The sequence below is a fragment of the Symphalangus syndactylus genome, chromosome 9 (assembly GCF_028878055.3).
Source record: "Symphalangus syndactylus isolate Jambi chromosome 9, NHGRI_mSymSyn1-v2.1_pri, whole genome shotgun sequence".
Taxonomy (NCBI): Eukaryota; Metazoa; Chordata; class Mammalia; order Primates; family Hylobatidae; genus Symphalangus; species Symphalangus syndactylus.
The window spans coordinates 54628004-54652772 of NC_072431.2; the positions used below are offsets into that span (position 1 = coordinate 54628004).

Here is a 24769-nt window from a genome sequence, read left to right on the forward strand (position 1 = left end):
GGAGAGACAGGAAGGGAGGAAGAGGAGTGGGGAGGAGAAAGGGAGGAGGGTGGAGAGAGGAGGGGAGAAGGGAGGAGAGCAGGAGGAGGGTAATGGAGGACTTTGGAGGAGGGGAGGGGTGGGAGGAGGGAGAGGGAGGGGGAGAGAAGAGAAATGGGGAGGAGTGGGAGGGAGGAGGAGAGAAAGGGAAGGGGAAGAGAGGAAGAGGAGTGGGGAGAATGGAGAGGAAGGGGAGAGGAGGGAGAAGGGGTGGGAAGAGGAGAGAGGGAGCGGAAGAGGAGGAATGGGGAGGGGGGGAGAGAGGAGAGAGGAGGTAGAAGGGGAGAGAGGAGGAGGGAGAGGGGGAAGAGAGGATGAGGAGTGGGGAGGAGGGAGAAGGGGAGGGAGAGGGAGGGGAAGAGAGGAGGAGGAATGGGGAGGAGGGAGAAGGAGGAGAGGAGGGTGAAGGGAGGAGGGAAGGGGGAGGGAGGGGTAGGGAGGAGGGAGGAGCGAGAGGGTTGAGGGAGGAGGAGGACGGGGCGGGGCCGGGCGCGGGGGGCGGGCAGAGGCGGGGCGTGGTGGCCTGGGCTGTGCTCGTCGCCGCGCTCGTGGACCGGGGCCGGGCGGACTTGGGGACCGGCGGAGGACGCCGGGCGCGCCCGGCCCGAGGCTGGGGGAGCGGGGCGCGGGCGCGCAGGGTCAGGCGCGGGGCGGCGTGGCGGGCGCGCCGAGGACCCCAGGCCGGGCCGGGCCGGGCCGAGGTAAGCGGTGGCTGCGGGACGCGGGGAGACGCCGGCGGGGACCTGTCGGAGCCTTTGTCTGCGGCGCGCGCGGCCCCCCCGCCCCCTTCCGCCCGCCCGGGCGCTGCCCCCCTCTCCCCAGCCCGCCCCTGTCCCGGGAACCCGAGGCCACCCCGGCCGCGTCCTGAGCGGCCCAGCCCCCCGCGTCCGGCGACAAGCGCGGACCCGGACCCCTGGGCCCCGGCCATGGAGGGGGTCGGCGCCACCGCCTCCCCGAGCATCGCGCGGGGGTCCTCCCGCACGAAGTTCCTCCCCGGACCCCCCCGCGCCACCCCATCGCTCCGCTGCCCCCGCCGGCCTCTTCCTCGTTCTCTGAAAAAGCGGCTGGGAGAGGCGGTGCCTGGGCTCCGGGGTCACCTCGGGGCGGCCCAGGGGGTCTGTCCTTTGCCTGGGGGCGCAGGTCCGCGAGCCAACTTTGCGGCTGATGAGGCCGGGCAGGCGGCAGAAAGGCGCGGCGACCTGGGCCGGGGAGGGCGGTGGGCCCGGGGGCCAGCCTATGGCCCCTGCATGCATCGGTCCCCCCGGGGGCTGCAGGAAGCGGGTGGCCGGAGGGGCTTGAAACCCACCCCCACAGGAGTTGGAGCAGCTTAGACCGCTGGGCTGCGGAAAGGGCAGCAGAGACATCGTTAGCCCCGGTTAACGGGGACCAGGGGTGCACCAGGCATCAACTAACCAGGGCTGGTGACTGAGCCAGGAGTGCGAGCCCAGGCCGGCTTTCCAAGTGGAATTCGGTTCCCCTGGTCCTTCCTGGCTGGCTGGAGGAGCGTGGCCCCAGAGTGAGGCCAGACTGGCTTTGGGGTCCCGACGCCCAGGGCTTCCAGCTGCCCTGGGCCACTGTGCACTTCAGGCCCCGTGGAAATGGGAGGAGCCGGAGGGGGTCACTGGGCCAGGCTCCAGTCTGAGCTGCACGACCTCCCCCACCCCTGACTTGGCCTCTCTGTGCGTCAGTCGCCCTCCCTGCAAAGTGGTGAGGGGCCTTGGCCAGAAGCAGTGGCTCACTCCTGTAATCTCGGTTCTGGGAGGCCTGGGGCTGAGGGATCACCTGAGGCCAGGAGTTCAAGACCAGCTTGGGCAACACAGCAAGACCCCCACCTCTACAAAAATAGAAATTAAAAAAATAAATAAATGGGGGAGAGGGGTGGGAGCCCTGCCTTGCCCATAGCAGTGTTAAGTGGCAGCTTGTGAAACTGTTGAATGCCTACTGTGTGCAGCTGAGCCTACCTCACCAGCCACCCACCCAGTCCCTGTTTGTGACACACTCTCACCCTCTTCTTCCTCTACTGATTTGTGAGGTGGGGAAACTGAGGCCTGAGGGGTGGCCTCAAGGCCAAAGAAATGACCTGTGTCTTCTCAACGGCCCCCTGGGGCAGCCATCGAGGGGTCATGGCAGCTCAGAGTGGAGGAGTGGGACCAAGCCCTGTAAGCGCTGGGGGTTGTTAAGCCAATGTGCATGTCATTAAATTTTAATGAAGGGGAGACAGGGCAGGAGGCCCTGGGCTGCCTTCCCCCCGGGGGGGCGGTAGGCTTGGATGTGGGGGACCGGGAAGGACAGAGTTGGAGGCCTGTGGCCCAGGAGAGGTGGGGGCGAGCGGCTGCAGCAGGCTCCCCACCCCCTCCACCATGGGGACAGTGGCTGGCCAAGCTGGGCAGTGTGGGTGGCAGCTGCCCACTTTGCCGACTGAGCCAGAGGGGACAGCAGCCGCCTCCTGGCTGGATGCCGAGCACATCCGCCTTCCTGGGTGGCGTGGCCTCCAGGCAAGGTGGAAACCTCGGCTTTCTGGCCAAGAGTGTTCGGGCACTGCACGTCCAGGGGAGCATCTTGGGGGCCCTTGCTGAACACAGACCAGGCCTTTCTGGGTTCAGATGTCCTCCTGGGCTGGGCTGGCATCCTGAGCAGGTGGCAGGAGGAGCATTTGATTGTTACAGACTGTCACCCTGACGCCATCCCCTTCCCTGGCCCTGCAGGCTGAAGAAGAGCCTCGGGGTCTCTAAGACTTTGCTGACTCTCTGGCGCCTCCCAACGACTCTGGAGCTTCAGGCTCATGTGTCCACTTCACAGGGGAGACAGGTGTGCAGAGCCCGCCCAGGGCCACCCTTGTTCAAGCCCAGCCCAGCTCTGCTCTAAGCCTTGCTCGGCCCCCACCCCCACCCCACCCCAACCCCCAAGCTCCAGATGTGGCAGGAGGGCCAGGGCTGACGGGCAGTCAGGAGAGCCTTGAGCCGAGAAAGGGAGATACGCCGGGCTTCTCAGCCCCCAGAAGTCCGGGACCACCTCTCCCCTGGTAGTGGGTACCAATTACCTGGGTTGGCCCCCAGCTGTCAGAGGCTGAATCTCCCCAGCCCCCAAGACCTGGAAATGGGAAGGCCCCGGCTTCAAAGCCCCAGTGAGGCCCCAGGCCCCCTTTCAGGCCCCAGTTAAAACTCTGTAGTGAGCTAGAAGAGGGGGACATGGGGTCACAGGGAAGAGCTTGGTAACTGATCATCAAAACCTGCCTAGAGGCTGGGAAGGGGGTAAACTGAGGCAGGGGATCTGGAGGAAATGAGACCCAGGAGATGGGACAAGAGCAGGCAGAGGTGACATGGGTCAGCCCCAGAGAAAATCTGGATGGGCTGAGCGCAGTGGCTCATGCCTATAATCCCAGCACTTTGGGAGGCCAAGGTGGGAGGATCACTTGAGCCCAGGAGTTCAAGACCGCTATGGGCAACACAGTGAGAGCCCATCTCTACAAAAAAGAAAAAAATGAACCGGGCCTCGTGGCACACACCTGTTCCAGCTACTTAAGAGGCTGAGATGGGAGGATCACTTCAGCCTGAGAGGCAGAGGTTGCAGTGAGTTGTGATCACGCCACTGCACTCCAGCCTTGGCAACAAAGCGAGACTCTGTCTCAAAAAAAAAAAAAAAAAAAAATCAAGGTTCCTCTGGGCCTGTGGGACCTCGTGGGGTGGCTTCTTCCAGCCTTTTCCATGGCTCTCCCACATACTGAGGAAACTGAGGCACTACATTCAGCGCTCAGTGCTGTGCTGTCCTCTCTGTTAGCCTCAAACTCCCTACGGCGAGCACGGATCCTTTCTGCATTCGGATAAATGAATACACATTATTAGAAATCATTGTCTGGACGTGGTGGCTCAGGCCTGTAATCCCAGCACTTTGGGAAGCCAAGGCAGGCAGATCACAAGGTCAAGAGGTTGAGACCATCCTGGCCAACATGGTGAAACCCCATCTCTACTAAAAATACAAAAATTAGCCAGGTGTGGTGGTGTGCACCTGTAGTCCCAGCTACTCGGGAGGCTGAGGCAGGAGAATCGCTGGAACCTGGGAGACGGAGGTTGCAGTGAGCCAAGATTGTGCCACTGCACTCCAGCCTGGCAGCAGAGCAAGACTCCATCTCAAAAAAGAAAAGAAAAATCATTTTAGGGGAAAAAGCTAGCCTGCCCCAGGCACACACAGGGCTGCCCACACAGTGCAAGCGTGTCCATCACAGATGACATAGCACCTTCCTTTCCTTCCGAAGGTCAGGGCTGGCAGATCCAAACTGAAGCAAGAAGCACTGAGGCAAGACCACAGGAAGAACTTCCCGCCATGAAGGTGGTTGGCCCCAGGACCAAGGGCCATGGTGGCTCAGAGTGCCACACAGACCTGGGTTGGGGTCTGGGTTCCCCCACTTTCTGCCTGTGAGACCAAGGGGATTCTCACTTTCCTCAGCTGAAAAATGAGTGATAAAGGCAGCTTCCTCCCAGAGGACATTGCAGCGCGATGCAGGCACGCATGAGGCTCACTCATGTCACCTCTTATTTCCAACTGCTCCCCAAGTCCTGGCATCGCACCACCAAAGTATTCCTCCATTCCATCTATTTCTCACCGTGCCCGCTGCCACCATGCAGGCCACCTTGGTTGCTCCCCGGGGCAGCAGTCTCTGAGCCATTCTCCTCCCCTCCGACCCCTTCTCCCTAGATAGCAGTGAGGATGAGCATCTTGAGACACACCAGGTGAGTGCTGGGCGCAGTGGCTCAGTGGCTCACGCCTGTAACCCCCCGCAGTTTGGGAGGCCAAGGCAGGAGTTGGAGTTGGAGACCAACCTGGGCAATGTAGTGAGACCCCAACTCTACAAAAGAAATGTTTTTTAAATTAGCCAGGCATGATGGTTCAAACCTGTGGTCCCAGCTACTTGGGAGGCTGAATCAGGAGGATCCCTTGAGCCCAGGAGGTCGAGGCTGAAATGAGTGATGGTTGCACCACCGTACTCCAGCCTGTCTTAACACGGGCTTTTGTGCTCACTGGGTGGGTGAAGGGACCCATGGCTCATGCGCTGACCCATAAAGCTTTTTTTTTTTTTTTTTTTTTTGAGATGGAGTCTTGCTCTGTCGCCTGGTTGGAGTGCAGTGGCGCAATCTCGGCTCACTGCAACCTCTGCCTCCCGGGTCCACACCATTCCAACCTGGGTGACAGAGTGAGACCCTGTCTAAAAAAAAAAAAAAAACGCCATGTGACATTGCTTATCTGCTTAAATTAATGTCCCCTGGATGGAAAGGACGGTCCCCCCAGGGGATACAGTCCCGGCTGCATGGCATCAATGTGGTGAAACTGAGGCTCAGAGAGGTTTAGGCCCTTGCCTAAGGTCACACAGCTGGGCTGAAAACCAGGTCTTTGAACCTCACATCCAGTCCTGTTCAGGCACTTTCCTGGCTCCTTTGCAGTGAAGCATAGCTTGCTTTGGCCAACGAGTGTGACCAAAGTGACATGTGTCACTCCAGATAGAAGCTTTATGGGTCAATGCATGAGCCATGGATCCCTCACCCCAGAAGGATGAGAAGACTTGGGGTGTCTTCTCACCCTTCTTCCCTTACCGCTCTCTCTGTTTTCTCCAAAGCACAGGCTGCCATGGGCTCTGTTGGGAGCCAGCGCCTTGAGGAGCCCAGCGTGGCAGGCACACCAGACCCGGGCACAGTGATGAGCTTCACCTTCGACAGTCACCAGCTGGAGGAGGCGGCGGAGGCGGCTCAGGGCCAGGGCCTTAGGGCCAGGGGCATCCCAGCTTTCACAGACTCCAGTAAGTAGGGGTGCGGGCAAGGTGCGGGTCCTGCCCCAAAGCAGGGTGGGCTGTGTGAAGTCTTGGGGTATCGGGGAGCCATGGGTGGTCATGGAGGACTGGAGGCAGTGCCTGTCAGTGTGGATTAGATCTGCTGTATAACAAACACGCCCACCGTCTCAGTGTCTCTGCCCTGATACTGCGTGTCCCTGCTAGGGGGCCCTGCCCACAGCCCCAGACAGAGGAGGCTCTGTCTTAACATGGGCTTTTGTGCTCACTGGGTGGGTGAAGGGACCCATGGCTCATACGCTGACCCATAAAGCTGCTTTTTTGTGTGTGCGAGATGGAGTCTCACTCTGTCGCCCAGGCTGGAGTGCAGTGGTGCAATCTCAGCTCACTGCAAGCTCTGCTTCCCAGGTTCACACCATTCTCCTGCCTCAGCCTCCTGAGTAGCTGGGACTACAGGCGCCCGCCACCGCACCTGGCTAATTTTTTGTACTTTTAGTAGAGACGAGGTTTCACCGTGTTAGCCAGGATAGTCTCGATCTCCTGACCTCGTGATCCGCCCGCCTCGGTCTCCCAAAGTGCTGGGATTATAAGCTTGAGCCACCGCGCCCAGCCGCTGACCCATAAAGCTTCTATCTGGAGTGACACATGTCACTTTGGTCACACTCGTTGGCCAAAGCAAGCTATGCCTCACTGCAAAGGAGCCAGGAAAGTGCCTGAACAGGAGTGGATGTGAGGTTCAAAGACCTGGGTTTTCAGCCCAGCTGTGTGACCTTAGGCAAGGTCCTAAACCTCTCTGAGCCTCATTTTCACTACATTGAGGAATTGGGCCAACTGACTTTGAGATCAGACTTGCAGAGTGGACAGCCCACAGGCTTGGAGTCTGACAGGCTCAGATTCAAGCCTGCCTCCCATCCTTTACCCACTAGGAGCCCCTGGTCAAGTCACTGTTCTTCTCTGACCCTCGGTCTCTTCCTCTGGAAAAGGGGGATGATACTGTGTCAATGTGGTTGCACCAGAATCAACAGAATCTCGCTTGGGCCTGCCCCTGGCACTCAGGAGGCACCCTGTAAGCTATAGTTCTTTTCTGGAGAGCTGTTGTTTATGCTAGTACTTTAGGCTCAGAAACCTGGGCTAAGGCCGGGCACAGTGGCTCACGCCTATAATCCCAGCACTTTGGGAGGCTGAGGCCGGAGGATCGCTTGAGCCCAGGAGTTTGAGGCCAGCCTGAACAACCTGGCAAAACCTCGTCTCTACAAAAAATACAAAAATTATCCGGGCATGGTGGCACATACCTGTAATCCCAGCTACTTCGGAGGCTGAGGCAGGAGAATCACTTGAGCCCAGGAGGCAGTGGTTGTAGTGAGCCAAGATCATGCCACTGCACTCCAGCCTGAGCGACAGCAAGACTCCGTCTGAAAAAAAAAAAAAGGAAAAGAAAAAAGAAATTGGCTGACTAAAGTGGGAGCTAGTTAAGCCAGGCAGGCAGTCGGGAAGGTCATGGACAGTCTGGAACCCACGGGCAGGAGCTTCTTGGAGTCTCTGAACTCCAGGAAGGCCTCAAGGTCTCACCCGATTAGGTCAGACCCCCCCAGGGTGATTTCCCTTTTGATGAACTTAAAGTTAACGGAGAAGGGACTTTAATTGCAAAACGCCTTCACAGCAGCACCAGGGCTAGGGTTTGAACTGGGAACTGTACTTCAGCCTGTCAGGGTGACCATAAACAGACCATCACGGTCCCCACATTGCCAGTGTGGCTGCCATAGACATCTCCCGAAACCATGCCTTCTCTCCAGATAAAGGTAGTGACAAGGTCATACCGCCTCCGAGCATGATACAAAAACCCTGTACAACCCCAAACATGCTGACCCCTTCCCCAGAAGGACAGGCAAAGGGTGTTCACTCTTCTCCTTCCATATCCTATAATTTTATGTTTTATTTTTTTGAAAACAGAGTCTCGTGCTCTTGCCCAGGCTGGAGTGCAGTGGTGCAACCTTGGCTCACCGCAACCTCTACCTCCTGGGGTCAAACAATTCTCCTGCCTCAGCCTCCTGAGTAGCTGGGACTATAGGCATGCACCACCATGCCCAGCTAATTTTTTTTTTTTTTTTTTTTTTTTGAGACGGAGTCTCGCTCTGTCGCCCAGGCTGGAGTGCAGTGGCGCAATCTCGGCTCACCGCAAGCTCCGCCTCCTGGGTTCACACCATTCTCCTGCTTCAGCCTCCCGAGTAGCTGGGACTACAAGCGCCCGCCACCACACCTGGCTAATTTTTTTTTTTTTTTAGTAGAGATGGGGTTTCACCGTGTTAGCCAGGATGGTCTCGATCTCCTGACCTCGTGATCCGCCCGCCTCGGCCTCCCAAAGTGCTGGGATTACAGGCGTGAGCCACCACGCCTGGCCATTTTTTGTATTTTAGTAGAGATGGAGTTTCACCATGTTGGCCAGGCTGGTCTCGAACTCCTGAGTTCAGGTGATCTGCCCACCTTGGCCTCCCAAAGTGCTGGGATTACAGGCGTGAGCTGGTTTCCTGTCCATCAAGCTGGCAACTTCAGTGGCTGTGATGGCGTGGGTGTGGTGGCCGTAGCCACAGTATTTGGTGGCTTTTGATAATGGCCAGATGACAGAGATATCTGGAACAGAGGGGAGCAGGGGTCACTGTGATGGACAGTGGCCATGGTGATGGCAGCCGGGGTGGTGGACATTACCCTGTGCGGTGGCGGTAGCCATGCGTGGAGCGCGCCCCGTCTCATCTGGCATCTCTGGCTTTAGCATTGGAGGAGCCAGTGCCCGATGACCGCTATCACGCCATCTACTTTGCGATGCTGCTGGCTGGCGTGGGCTTCCTGCTGCCGTACAACAGCTTCATCACGGACGTGGACTATCTGCATCACAAGTACCCAGGTAGGTCCCTCCACGGTCACGCCCAGCCACTCAGCATCTCATCATGGCCTGGAGCCTCCCAGAAACCCCCGGCGGGGAGGGTCCTACCCAGGGACCCGTTTTATTCACATCTCGGCTCCACTGTGAGCTGCTGAGTGACCTCAGGGCAGCCACTCACCCTCTCTGGGCAGCGAGCCCCTTCTGGGAGGTCGCACCCAGCAGGAGTCAGTGCAGAAGGTGGGGCCTTCCCTGACCACCTGATGTCTCTGGCCCTCTGCAGGGACCTCCATCGTGTTTGACATGAGCCTCACCTACATCTTGGTGGCGCTGGCAGCCGTGCTCCTAAACAACGTCCTGGTGGAGAGACTGACCCTGCACACCAGGATCACCGCAGGTGCGCTGGGCCCTGCCACGTGACACCTGCCTGTCATGACTCCCACCTGCCTGGCTAGTCACCCACTCGCCTAGTTTCCCTGAGCCTCACTCCCCTCGTCTGTAAAATGGGCACACTTCCTAGGGCTGCCCTGGGGTCTGGTGTAAGACACCGTGGTGGGGCCTCTGTACCCCACGTCATGTCCCTGGGCCCTGCCTAAGCTCTTCCCCACGCCCAGTGTGTTCTTCCTTTCCATTCCTCTGCACGGCAACATCCAGCTTCAAGGCCTGGCTCAAATGGTGCCTCCTACAGGAAGCCCTCCAGGTGCCCCTGTTAGACTTGTAAAGCATCCTTGGCCCTCCTTAAAGGGGAAGGGCAGGGAAAGCCTCAGACCAACTCTTTAGGAGGGGTGAGGAGGAGGGGGCCCCCACCCAGTTGGCTCCACCACTCCCCTCACTGGCCTCTCCCCCAACAGGCTACCTCTTAGCCTTGGGCCCTCTCCTTTTTATCAGCATCTGTGACGTGTGGCTGCAGCTCTTCTCTCGGGACCAGGCCTACGCCATCAACCTGGCCGCTGTGGGCACCGTGGCCTTCGGCTGCACAGGTAGGAACCAGGGCCCAAGGGGGAGGCCCTGAGTACCCACTTCCGACCCCATCCCACCCCAGCCTTGGTCTCCTGCTGGTGGCATGTGACATGACGGGAGCTGGGCTGGCTGGGTGCCAGGTGTGTGTCCACCTGCATGCCAGCGTGCACACCTGCACACTGGCTCACACCCACACGAGCCTGTGTATGCAGTGTATGTAGTGTATGTACAGCATGTAGCCACAGAGACTCTGAGGCTGTCCCTGGTTTCCCTGGTATAAACAGGGCTTCAAAGACTGTTCTGCCTTTGTCACCATGTCACTGATTATCTTGGGCAATGGCTTTCATCTGACTTTGTCACCCAGGCTAGAGTGCAGTGGCATGATCATTAGCTCACTGCAGCCTCAACCTCCTGGACTCAAGCCATCCTCCCACCTCAGCCTCCTGAGTAGCTAGGACCACAGGCACATGCCACTAAGCCTGGCTGATTTTTAAAAATTGTTTGTAGAGACGGGGGTCTCTCTATGTTGCCCAGGCTAGTCTCGAACTCTTAGCCCCAAGCAATCCTCCCACCTCGGTCTTCCAAAGTGCTGGTATTACAGGTCTTTCAAACTTTTTTTGAAAACTACTTTTTATTTTGCAAAAATTTCAAACCTGCAGAAAGCTCGCAAGAATGATACAGTGAAGTCCCATACGAGCACTCTCTCCCCCTGTCCTCCACCCTTCTCTCTCTGTGCTTAAATTTCTCCCTAAGTATCTCTGAATATAAAATACATATTTTCCCTTGCACCATTTGGGAGTTAGTTGTAGATGTCATCACCTTTCTTGCCTAATTACTAATACTTCAGAGTGTATTTGCTACCAGCCAAGACATTTCTTTCCTTTTTTATTTTTTTATTTTTTTTATTTATTTATTTTTTTTTTTTTTTTTTGAGATGGAGTCTTGCTCTGTCTCCCAGGCGGGAGTGCAATGGCGCGATCTCGGCTCACTGCAAGCTCCGCCTCCCGGGTTCATGCCATTCTCCTGCCTCAGCCTCCCGAGTAGCTGGGACTACAGGCGCCTGCCAACACGTCCGGCTAATTTTTTGTATTTTTAGTAGAGATGGGGTTTCACTGTGTTAGCCAGGATGGTCTTGATCTCCTGACCTCGTGATCCGCCCACCTCGGCCTCCCAAAGTGCTGGGATTACAGGCTTGAGCCACCGCGCCCGGCCTATTTTTTTATTTTTTTTTTGAGACAGTCTCGCTCTGTTGCCCAGGCTGGAGTGCAGTGGCGCCATCTCAACTCACTGCAACCTCCGCCTCCCGGGTTCAAGCGATTCTCCTGTCTCAGCCTCCCAAGTAACTGGGATTACAGGCGCCCGCCATCATGCCAGGCTAATTTTTGTATTTTTAGTAGAGACGGGGTTTCACCATGTTCCTCAGGCTGGTTATGAACTCCTGACCTCAGGTGATCCGCCCGCCTCAGCCTCCCAAAGTGCTGGGATTACAGGCGTGAGCCACCGTGCCGGGCCCCGATAATGTTCTTTATAGCAATTTTTTTTTTTCTGACCCAACATCCTCTCTAGATTCATACCTTTCCTTTAATCCAGGACGGTCCTTCACCCACCCCTGTGTTTCATGGCAGTGACATTTTGCAAGGGTCCAGGCCAGGCTTTGTAGGCTTTTTTTTCTTTTTTCTTTTTTTTTTTTTTTGAGATGGAGTCTTTCTCTGTCGCCCAGGCTGGAGTGCAGTGGTGCAATCTCGGCTCACTGCAACCTCCGCCTCCCGGGTTCTAGGGATTCTCCTGCCTCAGCCTCCCGAGTAGCTGGGACTACAGGCACCCGCCACCACACCTGGCTAATTTGTGTATTTTTAGTAGAGATGGGGTTTCACTATACTGGCCAGGCTGGTCTCGAACTCCTGACCTTGTGATCTGCCTGCCTCAGCCTCCCAAAGTGCTAGGATTACAGGCGTGAGCCACTGTGCCTAGCCAGCTTGGTAGACTTTCAAACTCTTTTTGACCATGACTTCCAGGAAGAAAGAAATACATTTTATATTATGGCCCTGTAAACGTGTGTGTATTTATAAATGATATCAAGCCTTCATGAACTAATACTCTCAATACTACTGTTATGTTAAAAAACAAAAAAATGCTGTGACTAGATTTTATTTTTTTAGAGGCAGGGTCTCACTCTGTCACCCAGGCTGGAGTGCAGTGGTGGGATCATGGTTCACTGCAGCCTCAACCTCCTGGGCTCAAGGGAGAGCCCAGGCCCCCCACGTAGCTGGGATTACAGGCACAGGCACCACACCCAGCTAATTTTTAAAAAATTTTTGTCGCCATGCATGGTGGCTCATGCTTGTAATCCCAGCATTTTGGGAGGCTGAGGTGGACAGATCACGAGGTCAGGAGTCCGAGACCAGTCTAGCCAACATAGTGAAACCCCGTCTCCACTAAAAATATGAAAAATTAGCTGGGTGTGGTGTGTGCACCTGTAATCCCAGTTACTCGGGAGGCTGAGGCAGGAGAATCACGTGAACCCGGGAGGCAGAGGTTTCAGTGAGCTGAGATTGCACCACTGCACTCCAGCCCAGACGACAGTGCGAGGCTCTATCTGAAAAAAAAAAAAAAAAAAAAAAAATCGTCAAGACAAGATCTCACTTTATAGCCCAGGATGGTCTTGAACTCCTAGACTCAAGTGATCCTCCCTTCTTAGCCTCCCAAAGCACTGGGATTACAGGCATGAGCCACCATGCCCAGCCTTGACCGGAAGATTTTAGTTAGACAAAGACTGCCCCTGAGGCTACTTCCAGGCCTGGATTTGCTAGACTCCAAAGTAGGGGCCTGTGCACTTTTATTTTCTCTAGATCCTGATGGATTTCTGGCTGTATTAGTTAGGATGAGAGAGGTTATTGCTGTATAACAAATTAGCCCACAAATCTCAGTGGCTCCATAGAACAAGCCTGACTTCTCTCTTTTGCTGCCTGTCCTCTCTGGAGGGTGAAGGATGTTATGCTCCACACAGTCTCTCAGGGCCTCCAGCAGACAGTCCTCTCCCCACTCCGTAACACATGGCCTCTCCTGTCCCTGCCCATGGGAAAAAGAAAGGTTGAAAGTCCATGCAGGCTTTTCACTGCCTTGCCCAGAAGTGACGTGTCATTTCTGCAGATGTTTCATCTGCCAGAGCTTGTCAGTGACCCTGGCTGACCCCAAGGGTGCACTGGTTGGTGTTCCTACTGCTGCGTGTCAAATCTCTCTGCCATTAGTGGTGTTAACGGCTGTTTACGCACCCTTGTCCACCAACACAGTTCTCTCAAGCTAGTGCATTTCACCCAAGTTGACAGGTGATAATGGTGTCTCTGGGTTTTTCCTCTCTCTCTCTCTCAAGTGCAGCAATCCAGCTTCTACGGGTACACGGGGATGCTGCCCAAGCGGTACACGCAGGGGGTGATGACTGGGGAGAGTGAGTATCCGCAGACCCCCCGGGGAGGAGGTGCTGGGCTGCCCTGGGCTCTGGAAGCTTCTTCCTGGGGACTCCCCATGATGCGCCCTGGTCTGGGAGGGAGGCCCACAATCCCTGGGCAGACTGAGCTAGGGACTGTGATCACCATCTTTCCTGGCCTGGCTGGGGGTAGAAAAGGGGCACGCTCCCACATGGGAGGGACATGTGGGCCCACACATATGTGTGCTGTGTTTCTGGGGTGTGTGATCCTTTGTGATGGGGGAAGCTTGTGTCTGAGCATGTGGCTGGGTGTGCGTTTGGTAAGTCTGCGTGTGCACGTGTGTTAGGGAGTGGGGCCCGTCCATGGCTGTGATGTCATGGACATCACGCTATGACTACAGCACCACGCTCTCCTTGCAGCCACGGACACATAAGCCACCCCCTGGTCAGCACCCCATGTGGGTGTCTCACGGGCTTCTCAAACTCACGTCTCCTCCACCCACCCTGCCACTCACACCTGCCCTTTCTCAGCAAATGGCCCCCCCTTGCTCATGCCTGAACCTTACATGACATCCGGCCCTTCTCCAAGTCCTAGGTCTGTCCCCTGGCCTCTAGGCCCTGCAGAGGGGCAGCACTGGCCCCGGGCACCGGCACTGTGTGCGTGGAAGCCCCTTCCTCTCAGGGTTCCCAATCTTCCTTCTGTGCCTGGACTGGCCCTGGGTCAGTGCTGCCCAGGCAGGAAGTGGAAGCCCAGGTCAAGACCCACGTGGGCCTGGCTCATTTCTCCCCTTGGGGGCGTTCTGCAACCCTCTGCCTGGTGCTGAGGTGGACCAGACGCCCCGGAGCTTCCAGACTCCCATCTAGGAGGTCCTGGTTCCTGTTGCTGGCCGGTAGATTTTGTGGTGTGGCTGAGCGAGAGTGGGTGCAGAATTGTGCCGGCACACCGATGTCGCGTGGTTTATGGAGCCAGAGCCCTGCCCACCCGCACGGGGTGGCCCACCATGGCCCTGACCCACCGTGCCTCATACTGGGCAGTGGCCCATGGCCGCACTAAGAAAAAGCCCACAGCCTGCCCACCCCAAGGCCCTCCTTCCCGGCCTCGTGACCCTAATCGCGGCTTCCAGCGCCTCAAACATGAGCACTGGGTTCACAGCAGCCCCGGCCAGAAACACCCGTCCCCAGGCTGCACTCCTGGCCCTGTCCTGCAGACCTCCACGTCAAAGGTCCCCAACGGGACAGGGGACTCTAACTGCCTCCCACCTCTGCGCGCCCTCTGTTCCATTCCTTTCTGCCCCCTGCCTGAATCACGCACAATCTTGTTGCATCCATCCTCTTCCCACCCTGCGCCCGTGTATCATCGTGGCCCTACTGCGTCCTCAGAGCAGGAGGGTGCAGCGACGCAGCAGGCACTGGGTAGATGCCCCATGGTAGGGGTGCGTGAGCGGCGTCGGGGTGGGGCTGCTGCGAGGGGCAGCTTCTGTGGGCAGCTCCTCTCGTGGCTGGGGCAGAGCTGGGGGCACCCGGAGTTGGGGTGGAAGAGACGGGACTCAGGACTTAGAGGGAGCGGAAGGGGGCGGGGCTGGGAAGGGAGGTGGGGCGGGGAGCTGGGGGAGCGGGTGGGACGGGGCTGCGTGGGGCCAAGCTGAGTGCGGGGGGGGGCGGGAGGCGGATCGGGGGGTGAGATGGAGCTGGGCGGGGCTGAGTGGGGGAGGAGCTGAGTGGGGGGGTGGGATGGAGCTGGGCGTGGCTGAGTGGGGGTGGAGCTGAGTGGGGGTGCGGGATGCAGCTGGGCCACTCATTGTAGGAATTGCTGGAAGGGGCTGGTGGAGCAGGTCTGGTTGCGGGAGCGGGGTGGTGGCAGTGGGCGGGGCCGGCGGTGATGGGAGGGGCCCGTGGGTGGGGCTGGGGCGGGGCGGTGCAGGGAGGTGCAGGGAGCTGGGCGGATCAGGCCCCGGCCCACTGTGCACGCCCCCCAGGCACGGCGGGCGTGATGATCTCTCTGAGCCGCATCCTCACGAAGCTGCTGCTGCCCGACGAGCGCGCCAGCACGCTCATCTTCTTCCTGGTGTCGGTGGCGCTGGAGCTGCTGTGCTTCCTGCTGCACCTGTTAGTGCGGCGCAGCCGCTTCGTGCTCTTCTATACCACACGGCCGCGTGACAGCCGCCGGGGCAGGCCAGGCCTGGGCAGAGGCTCTGGTTACCGCGTGCACCACGACGTCGTCACCGGGGACGTCCACTTCGTAAGTGTGCACCGCCCACCTCCGTTCCCTCCTCTGTCCCCACCGCAAGGTTGGGAACTACCCGGGACCCGGTCCCTCCCCTGCATCCCAGGCTGCGGCCTCCTGCTGTGGTGGAGACTCCTTCCCGCCAGCCTCCTTTATTCTGTGGACTCACGTGTGGGTTCTTAGTGGCACCCCACGTCTCGTGGCCTAAGGCCCCACTCCACCTGCATCTGTGGTCCGGGGATCTGCCCAGCTGCTGTGTCCCACGGCATGGGGCGTGCATGGCCCCTGTCCGCAGTGACACCCCACATGATGTACACTAAAGTTTCCATCGCTGGGACAGCCCGCGTTCGTTCTGAGGGTCTCAGCCTTCCTGGCTGCGCCAACCCACGCTGGAGATTCCTCCTGGAGGCTCAGCCTGGCAGCAGACTCTCTAGGAAGCTCACACCCTTCCTCCCTAGAGACGGGACACCAGGAGGGAAATTAGGGCTCAGGGATAACCCTGATTTCTCTGAGGGGATGTGGCGGGGCCCCCAGAATTTCCCACAGAAGTCACCAGCCGGGAAAGGAAGTGGTCTCCCAGGTGGGGATAGACAGGCGGAGAGGGAGGACCAGGGGCTTGGTTCTGTGGCCCCTGAGTCTGCTGAGCTTCCCTGTCACAGCACAGAGGCACTGCCCCATGGGGTCCCCAGCACAGACAGCCCCTGCCAGGAGGTGCCCTATCCCACCATCCCTGGGCAGGCAGCCGTCCTTGGGGGGCTTGGGTGCCCTCTGGTGGCAGCAGCGCTGCACAGCCCCCCAGGCTTAGGGCCGGCAGCTGTACAGGCCTGGGGACACCTGCAGGGTGAGGCCAGGAGTGCCAGGCTATGCAGAGGCGGGGTGAGGGAGCCATTGGTCCTTGTTCCTGAGGGTCCGGAACCAGAAAGGTCATGCAGGTCTTGATCCAGTGAGTCACCTGGGCCCTTGGCTGGGGAGGCTGAAGTGAGCCAGAAACACCATCCCCAGGGGAGCCCCCAGACCTGGAGAGGGGCCCAGGATGGAAGGGGACAAGCCAGGGCAGGGGTGTGTCCCTCTCATGGTCAGGGAGGTTCCCGGAGGAGCTTTTGGGCTAAGACCTGACCCACAGGGAGGGTGCTGGGGCAGAGGGAAAAGCGTGTGCGGTGGCTCAGAGTCTGGGAGGAGCTCCTTTGGGTTTGGAGGAGGGGAGAAGCAAAGGGGTCATGGGGGACTAGATGCTCTGGTTGGTTTGGTAAGAAGCTGGTAGAGGGTTCATGGGAGTGATGAGATGGAATTTGCTGCATCAGAAGTGTGAGAGACAGCCAGGCGCAGTGGCTCACACCTGCAATCCCAGCTATATAGGAAGCCAAGGTGGGAGGATCACTTGAGCCCAAGAGTTTGAGATCAGCCTGGGCAACACAGCAAGACCCTGTGTTTACAAAAAAGAAAACGGCAAAAAAATTGACCTGGGTGATGGCGTGTGGCTGTAGTCCCTGTTACTTGGGAGGCTGAGGTGGGAGGATTACCTGAGCCCAGGAAGTTGAGGCTGCAGTGAGCTGTGACTGCACCACTGCACTCCAGCCTGGGCAACAGAGCAAGACCTTCTCTCAAACAAAAAAGAAATGTGAAGTGAGAGACCTTGATACAGTGGGGGAGGGGTATCTGCACACAGTAGGCACCACCTGAATGTCAGCACCAGCCCCAGTGCGGCTCCTCTTCTGATTGGGCCTGGATTCCTGGCCTGTGTCTCCTGTCCTCCCCTCCACTCAAACCCCATCCCACTCCGTCCTCCCTCCAGGAGCACCCCACCCCGGCCCTGGCCCCAGCCCCCAACGGGTCTCCAAAGGACAGCCCAGCTCATGAGGTAACTGGCAGCGGTGGGGCCTACATGCGCTTTGACGTGCCGCGGCCAAGGGTCCAGCGCAGCTGGCCTACCTTCAGAGGTGAGTGCGGGGGGGTCCCTCTGCAGCCCTGGTGCTGGCACCCAGGCAGGGGGTGGGGGAGGCAGGCAGCGGGAGGCAGGCGGCTCAGGGCGCTGCCTCTGACCCCCGCCCGCCACCCCCCAGCCCTGTTACTGCACCGCTACGTGGTGGCACGGGTGATCTGGGCCGACATGCTTTCCATCGCCGTGACCTACTTCATCACGCTGTGCCTGTTCCCCGGCCTCGAGTCTGAGATCCGCCACTGCATCCTGGGCGAGTGGCTGCCCATCCTCATCATGGCTGTGTTCAACCTGTCAGACTTCGTGGGCAAGGTGGGCTGCCTGCCCTGCCCGGTGTCGGGTGACGCCATGGGATGGGGGTGATGGGGAGGCCCTGGTCCATCCGGGAAAGGTTCTGAGTGAAGGATGCACATGGCTCCCAGGTGGAAAAGGCAAGAGCCGTGCAGTGGCACCATCCCGGACAGTGTCCTCTGGAGGGCGGCCCCGGCCTGATCCCACTGGGGCGCTCCAGAGTGTCAGCTGCATCTTGGAGGACAGGCGTGGCCCTCACCCTCTTGCCTCATGGTCACAGGTCCCCCGGGGATGAGCACAGGAGGATGCCCCAGAGGGGACCCAGAGAGGGCAGGGACACTCAGAAATGGCTCAAAGAAATGGCCAGGTGCAGTGGCTTATGCCTGTAATCCCAGCACTTTGGGAGGCCAGAGATGGGTAGATCACTTGAGGCCAGGAGTTTGAGACCAGCCTTGCCAACATGGTGAAACCCCGTGTCTACTGAAAATACAAAAATTAAATGGACATGGTGGAGCGTGTCTGTAATCCCAGCTACTCCGGAAGCTGAGGCAGAAGAATTGCTTGAAGCCAGGAGGTGGAGAGTGCAGTGAGCCGAGATTGTGCCACTGCACTCCAGCCTGGGTGACAGCACGAGACTCTGTCTCAAAAAACAAACAAAAAAAATCACTTAGCTAGCCGTGGTGGCGCGTGCCTATGGTCCCAGCTACTCGGGATGCTGAGGTGGGAGGATGGCTTGAGCCCAGGAGTTTGAGGCTGCAGTGAGCCACAATTGTGCCACTGCGCTCCAGCTTGGGGGATAGACCGATACCCTGACTCTAAGGGAAAAAAAGGTAAGTGGAATTTGGGGGGTTTTAGAGGGGCGATCCGGAGAAGGGCAGGGGTGCAGCCTGAGCTGGTCAGGCCCAGGAGTGTTTAGGGATGGGGCTGCGGCTGGAGGCTGTCGGGGGTGTGAGGGGAGTGGGGCTGTGGCCAGGACAGTGCGCCCACATGCCTGGCTCTCTGCAGATCCTGGCAGCCCTGCCCGTGGACTGGAGGGGCACCCACCTGCTGGCCTGCTCCTGCCTGCGTGTGGTCTTCATTCCCCTCTTCATCCTGTGCGTCTACCCCAGCGGCATGCCCGCCCTCCGCCACCCCGCCTGGCCCTGCGTCTTCTCGCTGCTCATGGGCATCAGCAACGGCTACTTCGGCAGCGTGCCCATGATCCTGGCGGCAGGCAAAGTGAGCCCCAAGCAGCGGGAGCTGGCAGGTGAGGCCCGCAGGGCGTGGGGGCATCCTCCCAGCAGCGCAACGTCCCCCTCGTGAGGAAACCCAGGCCAGACCGCAAGAAGGTGCATTTGGGTTCTGGGGTTTCAGAACAGTCAATATCTGGGAGGCTGTAGGTGTGGGGACATTCTCAGCCACTTCATTCACTCATTTGTTCGTTCGTTCATCCCACAACTACTTGGTGAGCCCCTCCTGTGGACCAAGTGCTTTTCAAGGCACTGGGGACACAGTGGCGACAAAATGGCACTCCCCGTGCTGTGAGACCGTCCAGATGTGGAGGCAGCCCAAGCCGGGCACAGTGGCTTGTACCTGCAATCCCAGCACTTTGGAAGGGCAAGGCAGGCGGATCACTTGAGCCCAGGAGTTAAAGACCAGCCTGGGCAACACAGTGAGAGCCTCTCCTCTCTACAGAAATGTTTAAAAAATTAGCTGGGTATGGTAGCGTGTGCCTATGGTCCCAGCCATAGGCTGGGAGGCTGAGATGGGAGGATCACTTGAGCCCAGGAGTTTGATGTTGCAGCTGTGATCACACCACTGCACTCCAGCCTGGGTGACAGAGCAAGATCCTGTCTGGGGAAAAAAAAAAAAAAAGATCCCAGATTGGTGTGACTGGCTGAATGGCAGTAAGTCCTATGGGGAAAAATAAAGCAGAGAAACAGGAGTGATAGGATGGGCGAGTCAGACTCAGGAGCCAGCAGTGTAAATGGAACAATCTGGGAAGACCTCACTGAGGAGGTGACTTTTGAGCAAAGACCTGGAAGAGGTAGCAAAGGAGACAGCCATGCGAGGATGCAAGGGAAAGGCGTCCAGGAAGAGGGAACAGCATGTGCAAAGGTCCTGTGGCACTGAGGCCAGGGGATGGAGCAGAAGAGGAATGGGGTCTGATGGTTAATAAAACATCCCTCCAGCTGCCGTGGGCATGGAGGTGAGTGAGGAGCCACTTCACCAGTCCAGGCCCTTGAGAACGGGGCTCAGACCTGGAGGAGGTTGACGTGGCACTGGGAGGTGCTGGATTCCAGGTCTTGTTTGGACGGCAGCCTACAGGACCGCCTGATGGGTTGAGTGGTAGGGTGTGAGAGATGGAAGGGGGCTCCAGGTTTGGGGTCCACTGCTCAAGGCAAGAAGGCTGGCACTGGCACAGACTGAGATGGGAAGGGGCCTCGCGAGGAGGGGTTGGGGTTGGGTTTGGGACTTGGTACATTCGAGGTGCCCATCAGACATCCCAAATTGTCCCTGATAGGGAGGAAGCTGGAGGTTGGAGACTGGAGATTATTTATTTATTTTTTTTAGATGGAGTCTTGCTCTGTTCCCCAGGCTGGAGTGCAGTGGCACGATCTCAGCTCACTGCAACCTCTGCCTCGCACGTTCAAGCAATTCTTGTGCCTCAGCCTCCTGAGTAGCTGGGATTATGGATGTCCACCACCATACCTGGCTAATTTTTGTATTTTTAGTAGAGGTGAGATTTCACCATGTTGGCCAGGCTGGTCTTGAACTCCTAACCTCAGGTGATCGGCCTGCCTCAGCCTCCCAAAGTGCTGGGATTACAGGTGTGAGCCACCGTACCTGGCTGAGACTGGAGATTAAAATGGGGAGGGTTGGGGCCAGGCGCACTGGCTCAGGACTGTAATCCCGGTGTTTTGGGAGGCCAAGGTAGGAGTATCGCTGGGGACCAGCCTGGGCAGTATAGCGAGACCAAGTGTCTAAGGAAAATTTTTTTACGTTAGCCGGGCGTGGTGGTGCGCGCCTGTGGTCCCAGGTACGTGGGAGGCTGAGGTGGGAGGATCACTTGAGCCCAGGAGGTCAAGGCTGCAGGAAGCTACAGTTGTACCACTGCACTCCAGTCTGGGCAACAGAGCAAGACCTTGCCTTTAAATTTAAAAAATGGGGGTTTGGGAGACTCAGAGAAGCAGGCAAGGCCTGGAGTGCATAGCAGATGGCCTCGGGGAGAAGGAACGAGGAAGGACAGGATCCGGAGAGGGTGCTCCCAGGAGGAGCGATGGGGCAGCGGGTCCTGGAGGGGCGGCACAGTTCATGCGGGTGTCACCACACCTCACACCCGGGCAGCCGTGGCCACCAGGTGGCCGCCCTGGCCCTGCTCCCCTCAGGCCGGTGTTGTCCACAGGGAACACCATGACCGTGTCCTACATGTCAGGGCTGACACTGGGGTCCGCCGTGGCCTACTGCACCTACAGCCTCACCCGTGACGCCCACGGCAGCTGCCTGCACGCCTCCACCGCCAATGGCTCCATCCTCGCAGGCCTCTGAGCCAGCCCTGCCTACCGCCTGCCAGGGATGCCGAGGGGTCTGACCAGGGGCCCCGAGGCCTGAGGGCCCCTCCCCCGTCCCCACCTCAGTGCCTGCGGGGCCCTGAGCCTCCCCCTGTGCCAGCAGCGCCACCCCCTCAGGGTCCAGCCATCCCCCACCCTGGACTGAAGTTCTGCAAAGTCCTTCGAGGACCGGAACATGTTTCTGCGACCCAGGGCTCTGGCCAGCACTATGTTCTGTGTTTGGTCTCATACCTGCCTCTACCTTCCATCTGTGTCCAGCGGCCCCAGCTCCAGCCCAGCCAGCACTCTGCGGGGTCACATGCACTGTGTCCCCACCCAGGAGAGCAGACACCCACCAGAGTGTGCGCGCCCAGTGACTGCACCCCGGCCTTCATCACCCGCCGGCACTGATCGGGGCACCACCTGGCCCAGCCTCCACCAGGGACCCCTCCTCATGAACCCTGGAGCCATGAGAGGAGAGGGGCAGCCCCCCACCTTGTCACCCTCAGGCTTCCCCCTTCTGTCCTCATTCTTAGAGACTGCTTCTCCCAAACAAAACACCTTAGCCATGAAGGAGTCGGAGCCCGGGGTCCGAATGGACCCATCTGTGGTCTGCGTCTGCCTCTGGGGAACCACAGCGGTGATGCCAGCTAGGCACGTCAGGACCTCCCCACACACCCACGTGATGCCACAGGTCAGGGGGCTGTGCCTGACTAGGGAGCCCTCCCATTGCCTTCCTGGCCCGTGATAGAAGAGGGGAGGTAAGTCGGGGGGCTACGAAGCCAGGCCCCCACACCCTGGCTGAAGTCAGCTTGATATAGGTCTTGACCCTCATCCAGCAAGGGACCCGACAGACCCAAGGGTCCCCGGAACGTAGGGAGGGGCTGGGGGTCCCTCCAGCCTGGGCCTCCCAGAACAGGCCCGTGTGGGTGGCACCCTGAGGTCAGGGGATTCTAGGGGTGTCCTTCCAGAGACAGCGTTTCCAGGGGGAGGACCGCCCACCCTTCCAGACCCCCCAGCCCCGGCTGTGACTGCCTTGTTTCACCCCTGCTGTGTCCCGTCACCCGTCTGTCCACTAACTGTACCGCACTGGCCATTAAAAGATGAAGGCAGACCGCTGCACCGCCGCCTGCAAGCAGAGTTTGTGCGTGGACGGGGGCTGGGACTGCCATCTCGGGATCCCGGTGGAACTCAGGCCGCCCCGCGTAAGCCGGTCCTCAGTCTTCCCACCTGTGAGGTGGGCCGGGTGGATCAGGGAGCAGAAGGGTGTCCTCACACCGGGTAGGCTTGGTTTGTGGGCGGGGCTGGGTAGTGGGGTGAGAGCTGGGAGCAGTTGGGGTTTGTCGCTCACCTTGATGACCCCCCAGTCTTCGTGAGGATCAGGGAGGATGGCTGCATGCAGCCCATTGGAAGGGGAAACGAAGCGGGCGCAGCTTGGCCCCTGCCCCTCGGGGATTGCATGGCGTCCTAGGATTCAGAGCCTCCTGGCCTCGAGCCTCAGCCCTTTTGCTGATTTGTGCAATTTGGACAAAATCCTGCACTGTTCTGTGCCTCATCTTTTCTTTTTTTTTTTTTTTGAGACTGAGTCTCGCTCTGTTGCCCAGACTGAAGTGCAGTGGCACGATCTTGGCTCACTGCAACCTCTGCCTCCCAGGTTCAAGCAATTCTCCTGCCTCAGCCTCTCAAGTAGCTGGGATTACAGGTACGCACCACCACACCTGGCTAATTTTTCTTGTAGATACCGGGTTTCACCATGTTGGCCATGCTGGTCTCGAACTCCTGACCTCAAGTGATCCACCTGCCTCATCCTCCCAAAGTGTTGGGATTACAGGCATGAGCCACTGCACCCAGCCTGTGCCTCATTTTCGTTTTTTCTTTCTTTACGAGCCAGGCTCTCACTCTGCCACGGAGGCTGGAGTGCAGTGGTGCCATCATAGCTCACTGCAGCCTCCACCTCCTGGGCTCCAGTGATCCTCCCACCTCAGCCTCCCAAATAGCTGTGAATACGGGCGCGTGCCACCACACCTGGCTAGATTCTCTTATTTTATGTAGAGATGGGGTCTTGCTGTTGCCCAGACTGGTCTCGAAGTCTGGGCCTCAAGTGTTCCCCCTGCCTTGGCCTCCCAAAGTGCCAGGATTACAGGTGTGAGCCACTGCGCCCGGCCTGTTCTGTCCTTAGCTTCCCCAAGGAGTGGGGCTGGTCCAGCTTTTGATGTGGGTCCCTTTTTAAAGGAGGGCACGAGGGCTACCTGTGCTCTGGCAGGCATCCTCCCTGGGGCCCAGGTGGGCGGCCACTTGGGCCAAGACTGCGCCATGTGACACCAGAGCATTTCCCAGAGCCCACACCGGGCCCTTCCCTTACCCGAGGCCGGCTGGCTGCCCTCCCTGGGTTACCCTCTTTGCAAAGCCCCGAATGTCCTCTGCAGGCCACCACACTAACCAGGTCAGTCACTGGGCAGCCAGACCCCCACCTATAGCTTCCCTAGGCCCCAGTGCAGAGATGCCGTCCACCTCCATCTAGGTGAGGGCTTGGGGCCACTCTTACCATTAGTATCATTTGCTTCTAGTATCATTTTGTGGTAGGCGTGGCTGGGAATGTGCAGCTTAGCTTTTTTTTTTTTTTTTTTTTTTTTTTTTTTTTTTTTTTGAGAGGAGTTTCGCTTTTGTTGCCCAGGCTGGAGTGCAATGGCTCGATCTCAGCTCACTGTAACCTCTGCCTCCCGGGTTCAAGCGATTCTCCTGCCTCAGCCTCCCGAGTAGCTGGGATTACAGGTATGTGCCACCATGCCCGGCTAATTTTGTGCTTTTAGTAGAGGCGGGGTTTCTCCACGTTGGTCAGGCTGGTCTTGAACTCCCGACCTCAGGTGATCCACCTGCCTTGGCCGCCCAAAGTGCTGGGATTACAGGCGTGAGCCACTGCGCCTGGCATTTTTTTTTTTGAGATGGAATCTCGTTCTGTCACCCAGGCTGGAGTGCAGTGGCACAATCTCAGCTCACTGTAACCTCTGCCATGGGTTCAAGCTATTCTCCTGCCTCAGCCTCCCAAGTAGCTGGGATTACAGGCACGCTCCATGCTCCACCACACCCGGCTAATTTTTTTTTGTATTTTTAGTAGAGATGGGGGTTTCACCATATTGGCCAGGCTGGTCTCAAACTCCTGACCTCAAGTGATTGGCCTGCCTTGGCCTCCCAAAGTGTTGGGATTACAGGCGTGAGCCACTACACTCAGCCAACTTTTTAATTTTTCCTCATGTAAATTTGCTCAATTTTTTTTTTTTTTTTTTGGATACAATCTCTGTCACCCCCAGGCCAGAGTGCAGTGGTGCAGTCTCAACTCACTGCAATCTCCACCTGCCAGGTTCCAGTGATTCTCCCACCTCAGCCTCCTGAGTAGCTGGGATTACAGGTGTGTGCCACCACACCTGGCTAATTTGTGTATTTTTAGTAGAGACGGGGTTTCACCACGTTGCTCAGGCTGCTCTCAAACTCCTGGCCTGAAGTGATCCTCCTGCCTTGGCCTCCCAAATTGCTGGGATTACAGGCGTAAGCCACCGTGCCCGGCCGAGTAGCTCATTTAGATGGCTGCATGTGGTCACTGCCCCTGCACGGGTGGCACCCAACTTCCAGTCGAATCCTGCTTCTCGGTGCCCTGATACGGCAAAATCCCCTGACACCACCCCTACTCCGGCCCCTGAAATAAACCACTCCAGACAA

The 24769-nt window shown here is 58.2% G+C and overlaps 1 protein-coding gene across 6 annotated transcripts; it reads left to right on the forward strand.

Annotated features, from left to right (window-relative positions):
- The first annotated feature begins 562 nt into the window (after positions 1-562).
- On the forward strand, positions 563-22177 carry SLC29A4 (solute carrier family 29 member 4). 6 transcript variants are annotated; one of them, XM_055292248.2, is made up of 11 exons: positions 563-740; positions 5648-5827; positions 8583-8714; positions 8974-9087; positions 9542-9670; positions 13021-13095; positions 15051-15313; positions 17091-17235; positions 17359-17546; positions 18531-18771; positions 20911-22177. In XM_055292248.2, the coding sequence occupies exons 2-11, from the start codon at positions 5659-5661 to the stop codon at positions 21051-21053; spliced, it is 1599 nt and encodes a 532-aa protein (XP_055148223.1). In that variant the 5' UTR covers positions 563-740; positions 5648-5658; the 3' UTR covers positions 21054-22177. The 6 variants fall into 6 exon arrangements, with proteins under 6 accessions (XP_055148223.1, XP_063502160.1, XP_055148226.1 ...); XM_063646090.1 differs by having other exon boundaries at positions 21335-22177; XM_055292251.2 differs by having other exon boundaries at positions 9579-9670; positions 13026-13095.
- Positions 22178-24769: the final 2592 nt, after the last annotated feature.